This window comes from Labeo rohita, chromosome 17 (assembly GCF_022985175.1).
Source record: "Labeo rohita strain BAU-BD-2019 chromosome 17, IGBB_LRoh.1.0, whole genome shotgun sequence".
NCBI lineage: Eukaryota > Metazoa > Chordata > Actinopteri > Cypriniformes > Cyprinidae > Labeo > Labeo rohita.
Genome location: NC_066885.1, coordinates 15,542,773 through 15,551,949, shown reverse-complemented (window position 1 = coordinate 15,551,949; position 9,177 = coordinate 15,542,773). Strand labels below are relative to the sequence as shown.

Here is a 9,177-nt window from a genome sequence, read left to right as displayed (position 1 = left end):
TCTAGCTTCTCTGGTGATTTGTCTATCTGGAGGGAGCTGCTGTTTATGTATTTTCTGTTCTCCTGATTGTTTACAGTAGAGCTACTATATCTGTTTAATCTTTGATATGTGATTTTTCTTTTCCCCTCATATTTCCCTTCTCTCCCGTACTTGTTTTGCGTATCAATGTTTAATGCAAATAAACATGTTTCTACTCCAGAGTGATTTTCTCCCCTAGAGGGAAACGACTTAGATTGTTGCGCAGCTACAGTAATCACAGAGACACTCCACTGGAGAAAAGACGCACAGGCGATCAGAACGCTATTTAATGCTGTTTAAACCTTAAGCGTTTATAATTTGCAGTTAAACTCTGGTCTGGAGCAGAATGAGTTAAACGGCTCATCCGCGCGCTCAGCCGAACAGAGCTGCTCACCGGCAGCATCTGTAATCATGCCCGGTAATGGAACCGAGGAAGCACCCGACGACAGCACGGAGATGGAGCAAAAAGTGAGTTATTGTATTTTTTTCTTATTTTTCATGTTTACATTTTACCCTAACCGAGCATGCATGAATGGATAAGACATGTGTCTATTTGTAAACGATGCAATGTATGATGTTCTGATGCCGGTCTCTTTTTGAGGCTCGAATCCTACAGAAAGCGGTCATAAACAGTGATTTTCGACAGGCGTTTGTGCATGTTTATTAGGTTTATATAGATGTGGAACACAGAAGACTGGTTGGTTTGTTACTGCAGTGTCTCCCCATGACGCAGAAGCGGAATGTAACTAGAGATGACAGAGCGAATCGTTTTTTTTGATTCGGATCTTTTCATTGAATCGGCTGAACTGGTTTAAAAAGACGGTGAAATGAAAGTAAAAACGATAGCTTATCATTGCAAATAAAAAACACCGTTATAGCATGCAATCATAACGGATAAAAAACAACTTTAACTAAGAGATGTATTGCTTTATTTTAAATGCAAATTTATTAAGGTTCTAAATGACTATATTTTATGCGCTGAATCCTGGCTGCAACAAATTGATCTGGAACACAAACTAAAACAAACACTCTTACACCCTTATTTGTGCCTATTGGGACTCTTAAGAGCGTATAGATTTGCCACACGATGGCGTAATCGTGTTTTGAGTAAGTTATTTAAAACGAATTGTTCAAATGAACCGATTCGCGAAAATGAATCAGGCTCCCAGAAGCCGCGTAAATTAAGAAAACTCGTTGTTATCACTGAGGGATTTCTTTTTTTAAGGTGTTTGTTAATTCAGCATGCACACATCGTTATCTTCCCCACCTGTGTTTCGACAACTCCTGCTCTTTGACGTACCGCTTTTGCTATGTGATTTGGGCGACTTGATGGAATTGAATTATGATTTGAGCGACTTCTCAACTGACAAATCACAGGCGGCTTCTGTATAACTTCTCGGAATCTGATTGGTTTGTGAGCTGCTCTGGGGGCGGGGCTTGTCGGTGAACTAGTAGAAGAGACAAATAACACACGCATTAGCGCTGCTACTGTCAGCCTGTGGCCGACAGTTGTAAACGTTGAGCATCGCTGCACCTGTCATGAAATAACGCTGCGACAGAAAAGAGTGTGTTTCACAACCGGACAGCTGGACTGTTCATGTAATCGACGTGATTTTTCTTCAAGGACTGTAAAGCCGCCTTGGTATAAAATCTATTTTTCTTTCCTTTCTAAAGTTTGTGTAGATATGTCTTAACCGTTTAAACGATTGTGCAGAATGTACCGACGCATCTTATAAAACTTATTTCATTTTATGGTACCTTGTGCTTTGTAATTGTTGTAATTTAGGTCTAAACTTGAATTTATTCGTTGAAATATAATTAAAGAAATGATGGTTGTAAGTTAATATGCAAGTAGTTGCAAAGTTTGTCTGAAGGACCCAAACAGCTCCTGTCAGGTGCTTTGACAGAGGGAGGCGCTTCCTCCAAAACAAAGAAGAAATTGAAAACCAAACCAGTTCAGCTTCTCGAAATTGCTGTGTTGTAACGAAATTGTCAGCTGATTTCCACGTTGTCTCCATCCGACTGGTTCGTGTATAACTTAGACAGTTTTTACATCAGCATCATCAAGTTTAAACTATACACGCATAGGTTGATGACAAAGATGTCCAAAATGTTCTCAGAAATCCAATAAATCTACCAGTCAAAAGTTTTTGAACGGTACGATTTTTAATGTTTTTTAAAAATAAGTCTCTTATACTTACCAATCCTGCTTTTATTTGATCCAAAATACAGCAAAAGCAGTAATATTGTGAAGTATTTTTACTATTTAAAGTAACTGTTTTCTATTTGAATATATTTTAAAAGATTTTTTTAGGAAATCAGCATATTAGAATGATTTCTGAAGGATCATGTGACACTGAAGACTAGAGGTGATGATGCTGAAAATGTAGCATTGATCACAGAAATAAATTACGTTTTAAAATGTATTCAAATGGAAAGCAGTTATTTTAAATAGTGAAAATATTTCACAATATTACCGCTTTTGCTGTATTTTGAATATTTCAAATAAATGCATGCTTGGTGAGTAGAAGGAGACAATTTAAAAAAAACACAAAAATCTTACTGTTCAAAAACTTTTGACTGGTAGTGTACTTTCCTTATGCGCTTGTGAGTGTTCACAGCTTAATTAAAAACTTCACTTGACATAAGTGCACAAATTGTTTTTTAGATTCTTCCATTTTGGTTTTGCCACACAAATATGAATAATATTTTAAATAAATAAGTAATATATGATGCCAAACTACTTAGGCCAGGATTTCAGCCTTTTAATAAAAAGGCTATCCAGACAGTTACTCCACCGAAACATTTTTGACTTAAAGCCCATAAAAAATATTACAGTTATTTTAATTCAGAAACTGGAAACCTGTTCTTTATATCTGTATATTTATGTCATTTTTTTTAATGCATTTCTTGATATATTTTTTGAATAATTTTATGATAATAAAACACCAATTAACATTTATAACAGATCATATCTCCTCAAATCTTCGTCATGAGACTTCATTTCTTCAGGATAGCTGTAATGCAAGGATTAGAAATCTTGATAGTGTTTGTGTATGTTTTGTGATGAAACATTTGGGATTAAGTGTGCAGAGACTGAGTGAGAATGAGAGATTCTGTGAAAAGAAGGAGAGATTACAGATTACACTTGTGATGACCCAGTTTGCTCCATCGGTAAAGGGGATACTCGGCTACAGAATCTGAGCTGTTGCTAAGAAACCAATGTAAGGATCACAAATGAGGCGTCATGTTTTGTTTCGTGTTAACAATGTAAGTCATATTGTGTGCAACGATGTTATAGACAATACAACAAAGACATTTCCTTTAACACTTTGCAGGGTCTATGCAGGGTCTATGTGAATGTCTGATTTTAATATCTTTATATGTAGCGTTTGGAAAGCGGTACCATGAGGACTGACTTGGAGGCTGGGAGTTGCAGCGCTGCAATCCACTGTCGTGATGTGTGTCGTTCATATGGGAAACTTAAAGTCCTCAGCAGTCTCAACCTGACAGTGCCTCAGGGCCAAATGTGAGTCCACACTTGTTTTCTAAATGTGTTTTTGAATATGTTATCAGGTTACACCAATCTTGAGTGCTCACCTTAAGCAGGAAAACATGCCCAAATGCTGACCTTATGTTCATGTGACATGTCACGTACATGCATGCATATACCTTCCCTGCCTTATCCCTCAGGTGTTCTGCGCTAGTAGCACAACAATCTTCTAAAATACATACCGAGGGTTGGAGAATCCAACACCTGACCTTTGACCTTTGTCAATGTGATGGTGCGATGCTACTACAACAGCAGCTTGAATTTCCTTTTATTTACTGTGTATTTTTCAATTCACCTCAGACATGACTATCATCTCTTATCACCTGTTTATGATCTGCCACAGTGCTGATAAATCTTATCAGAGTGATGTTTTGAAATATTGTGGAAGTGTTTTGTTTCCCTTTTCTGAAATAATGCTTAGTTGCGGTAACATATATTTACCTGGAAGTCAGTGCAGAAGTGGATCAGATTATGTTTGAAGCTGCGGCTTTCCCAAAAGTCCGTTCAAAGCATTGTGACCGGTCTTTCCCAATAGTAGTTGGAATAAGATTTTAGAAAGCCACTTTTAATTACGTAACTACAGTCTTATTTTGATAATGAGTGTATTGAAAAACATTTAGTAACTCTTTTGCTGTTCTCACCTTGATTTCTTAGTTTCTTGGTGTCTTAGTTTAGCATTTCTCACTTCCTGTTTCTAATTCCTCTTAAAGACATCTGAATCACCCATGTGTCTTTTGATCATTTTTGTCTGCATTTTAGCTGCTTGTTTAGAACTTCACACATTAAAAAGTTTGTAATCTGTAACATGTTTTTAAAGGATGTTTTTGTCTGCATTCATTTGATCAAAAATACAATAAAAACAGTAATATTCTAAAATAACTGTTTTATATTTTAATGTATTTAAAATGTCATTTATTCCTGTGATGGCAAAGCTGAATCTTCAGTAGTCCAGTCTTCCAGTACTTCAGAAATCATTAAAATATGCTGATTTTATGTTTTTTTTATTAATGTCAATGTGCTTCTGAAGTTTTTTTTCCAGACTTCTTTGAATTTAAAGTAAAAAAGAACAGCATTTAGTCTGAATAGAAATGTTTTGTGACATTATCAATGCCTTTGTCACTTTTGATTAATTTGAATTGAAATATTACAATTGAAATTGTGCTATTGTACTACATGTGCGTTGCAGGATTGACTGGATCTTTGATTATGTTGTTTGTTTTCTGTCCTTAGTTATGGGCTGCTGGGGCCAAGTGGCTGTGGGAAGACTACGTTGTTGAAATGCATTGTGGGAACTCTAAAGATCTCACATGGTCATATAACAGTGCTGGGGAAACCACCTGCTTTCCCAGGACATGAAGTGCCAGGAAGGATGGTGGGATACATGCCACAGGTAAGAGATTGGTAGAGACTGCTGTTTACCCACAAAGCCTAGTCTATGATTATTCTGATGTGAATCCTCTTGAGTTTCATATATTTTTCCTGTTTCTTTATTCATTCTTTCTGCCTTCAGGACATAGCTCTGTACAATGAGTTCACTATCAGCAACACGCTATGGTTTTACGGTCGAATTCATGGCCTTTCGTCTAAAGAGACAGAAGCCAGGATGAACTTCCTCATTGACTTCCTAGACCTGCCACAGAAAAACAGCCTTGTGAGAAATCTCAGGTAGAATGACTTTTCATTTCGTTCATGTTTTTTTTTGCAATGATTATTGCAGTGATTGTTTTAAAGGTATAGTTTACCATGAAATGAAAATTCTCTGTGAGTATTACAGTAGCTATTTGGGGGGCTTGGAACAAATGGTTTTGAAAAGAAATGAGGCTGAGCAAATGATGGCAGAATTCTGAAAGAGACAGAGTGGAGGATAAAACAAAACAAGGCCTCATGTGTGACCCAGTTTTCTTTGTTGACTCTTCTGACAGCAACATTCCCATCAGAGCTTGCCTAATGACATCATGCATTCAAAACCTTTGGGAAAACCTGCTTCCGTTTATCTGGCCGCTCTGTTCTAAAAGTTCTCACACTTCCACTGTAGGGGCCTTCTTGGGGTCATGTGATTACAGTGGATTTTATATGGGCAGCGGAATGAAACTAAAAGATAGTGATTATGAAATATAAAAGATGGTGTTTATGAATTATTATTATTATTTTATAATGAAACAAAGTGCCTGTCTACACAGATGTGATTGTCTTTCACTAAGGACAAGGAATGTGAAGCATGAGACTTTTATTTCTGTTCAGAAAGGCATCTAGTGTCCTGTTGTCCTATGGATGTAGTCTGTCTGGTTTTGTTTTCACAATGATGAGCTGGCTCTAGGCAGGGCTCAACCATCTGAAAAGTACACACAATGGCCCTGAAAGCTTTAGAGCTCACACTAGTTTGTTAAAGTCAGTTTCATCTTGACAGGTTGGGTTCGTTAAGTTGGGTTGGGTTGGGTTGGGTTAGTAGAGTTGTGGTAAGTCTTGAGATTCTTCAATGATTACTTAATGCATTTAAATAATGAATGTTAAATTATTTTAGCCTTTTAGTGTAATAGTTAGCTGCTTAATTTGTTAATAATAAGAATTTCCTGTGCCAAATATTGTTTATGAAAATTAAATTAAACTGATTTTGCATTTAGAGTGAACACTGCTCATGGTCTGTTGTTCCACACATCAGTTTTAGCTAAATAAAATCCATAGAAAACTAGAGACCATCAATTAAATCATGAGAATAGAAGACTTTATAACTTGGTGTTTTATTGTTTTTTATTACTTATATGTTATATTATTATATTCAACCTGTTCTGTGCATTGCACTACAATTTTTTTATATTTCACCATTTCTTTTAGGTATATTTTGTGCGCTAACTTATTTCATCAGCAAATACAGGTGTCTATGAAAGTCTGATTCTGCCACAGATTAAAAATATATATAAAAAATATATTTACCTCCCAATTCAAATTTTATATCTCACAACTCTGAATTTATATCTTACGGTTTTGACTTTTTGTTCTTGCAATTCAGACCTGTATTCGCAATTATCTTTAGTACTTTTTTATTCAGCGTTAAAAATGAGACCGTAGGTGTATTCCATAGGTGTCTGCAATGTTGTTGCCCATTTGTCAAATAAAACGTTGACTTAATTTACTTGTATTTTTTTGGTAACACTTTACAATAAGTAGTCATGTATCAACTTACATGAACAAACAATGAACAATACATTTATTACACCATTTATTAATCTTTGTTAATGTTAGTTAATAAAAATACAGTTGTTCATTGTTTGTTCGTGTTAGTTCACACTACATTAATGTTAACAAGCACAACTTGTGATTTTAATAATGCATTAGTAAATGCTGAAATTAACATGAACTAAGATTAATAAATGCTGTGGAAGTACTGTTTATTCTTAGCTCATGTTAACTCATGTAATTAACTAATGAACCTTATTGTAAAGTGTTACTGTTTTTTATTAAAGTTCATAACTGATAACTTACCTACATTTTTCTCTTTGTTCAGTGGAGGCCAGCGACGACGTGTCTCACTTGGAGCTGCTCTGCTACAGAACCCACAACTTCTGATCCTGGATGAGCCCACTGTGGGAGTGGACCCTGTTTTGCGTGCCAAGTATGCACAACATACCTTATTATCTCCAGTATTCCTCAGTCTTCGCCTTCCACATCCTCTTTTCATCACCTTTACTATCCCTCTAATGCACTCGTACTGCTACCAGCCCTACCAGTCTGTCTCTCGTATATAAATGTGTTTGTTGATGAACCTTGTTCTGCATTCTAAAGTCATGATGTTTTTGCCTTGCACCTCTCCTTTCTCTTTCTCTCAGACATCGCAATTTAACTTTTTAGCTTACATTCATAACTGTGCAGTAACTTTCCTCTGAAATTAAAGGCTTTTCTAGTATCTTGTGTTCCACTGCAGGCTGAAACCTAAACTTTCACACCTTGAAGTTTATTTCATGGACTTATTCATTTTAAATATTATAATTATTCAAGTAGCCTTTTCAAAGACTTGCCCTTGTGGATTTGTAGTATGAAGATCTTTCACAATGCATAATGGGCAAACAAATCCCAGTAGACTCTTTTGCATGCCTTTGTTTGATCTTTCCATGCGAGTGCATCCTGAGTATGTGGCTTGCTGAGGATTCCAACTCATTATAACTCATTATAAACTTTTCAAGAAAAGAAGCTTAATGCTGTAAATTCTCAGTGACAATTGTTGAGTTTGAGTAATTCATGAACAAAAGGAAGTAAAGAATGTAGATGGAGTCTATATGGCTAAAAAGAGGGTTGCTGCTTCACATTTTTGCATATGATGCAGCAATTTCTGAGCAGAACATACATACAGTGATGAAAACTAGAAACTTTTATTATTTTTAACTACAGCCCTCTGATATTGGTGGCTTTATTGCTTAAAAAATGTTTAATTGTTTAGAAAAGCTAACATCCAGAGAAACCTGTTTTTTTTATGTTTTCTACATTTCTGTATATAGTTTTTAAGATAAATTAATTCATTTTTATGTTGAGTTCACATAGGCTCCAGTCAGACCCTGTTGAACCCTGCTGAAATCCTCTTACACAACAGACTATGGCCCAAGCCTGTCTAAGCCTTTAACCATTTTGGGGTGCTTTGCTTTGAAAGATCCTAACCTATGCACTGTATACCATGCTAAGAATGTTACTACATACTGCTGCTCAAAAGTTTGGGGTCAGTAAGATTTTTTTGCTTTTGAAAGACTGTTATGCTCACCAATGCTACATTTATTTGTCAGAAAGTAAAGGGATAACAGAAATATTGTGAAATATTACAACTTGAAATAACTTGTCTATTTTAGTATGTTTTAAAATGTTATTTATTTCCATAATGGTGAAGCTGAATTTTCAGCAGTCATTACTCCAGTCTTCAGTGTCATGATCCTTCAGAAATCATTCAGATATGCTGATTTGTTGCTCAGGAAACATTTATAATTATTATAAATGTTGATAAAAGTTATGCTGCTTAATGAGTCTGTGAAAAGATTAAACAGTTGAAGCCAAAGTTTACATACACCTCGCAGAATCTGCAAAATGTTAATTATTTTTCCAAAATAAGAGGGATCATACAAAATGCATGCTATTTTTTTATTTAGTGCTGACCTGAATAAGATATTTCACATAAAAGACGTTTACATATAGTCCACAAGAGAAAATAATAGTTGAATTTATAAAAATTACCCCGTTCAGAAGTTTACATACACTTGATTCTTAATACTGTGTTGTTACCAGAATGATCCACAGCTGTTTTTATTTTTTGTTTAGCTCCAGAGGGAAATATGATGCATTAAGAGCTGGTGGTATAAACTTTTGAACAGAATAAAGATTAAAAAAGTACATTTTTCTTATTTTGCCTAAATATCATATTTTTTTCATTTAGTACTGCCCTTCAGAAGCTGCAGGAGATACTTACATGTTTCCCAGAAGACAAAATAAGTAAAATTTTCCCCCGATCTTCAAATTCAAAAAGTATTCACCCCCCGGCTCTTAATGCATGGTTTTTCCTTCTGGAGCATCAATGAGCGTTTGAACCTTCTGTAATAGTTGCATATGAGTCCCTCAGTTGTCCTCAGTGT

The 9,177-nt window shown here is 35.5% G+C and overlaps 1 protein-coding gene across 2 annotated transcripts in view; it reads left to right on the top strand.

The window, feature by feature from the left end:
- The first annotated feature begins 222 nt into the window (after window positions 1-222).
- The window catches only part of abch1 (ATP-binding cassette, sub-family H, member 1), a 31,424-nt gene continuing 22,469 nt past the window's right edge, over window positions 223-9,177 (top strand). The window contains exons 1-5 of one of the 2 annotated variants that reach the window (XM_051134100.1): window positions 223-486; window positions 3,408-3,547; window positions 4,802-4,961; window positions 5,082-5,236; window positions 7,074-7,181. In XM_051134100.1, coding sequence (XP_050990057.1) covers window positions 430-486; window positions 3,408-3,547; window positions 4,802-4,961; window positions 5,082-5,236; window positions 7,074-7,181 — 620 coding nt within the window. In that variant the 5' untranslated portion in view covers window positions 223-429. Of the gene's footprint in view, window positions 487-1,487; window positions 1,661-3,407; window positions 3,548-4,801; window positions 4,962-5,081; window positions 5,237-7,073; window positions 7,182-9,177 lie in introns of those variants that run through there. The other variant, XM_051134101.1, reaches the window with a different exon arrangement.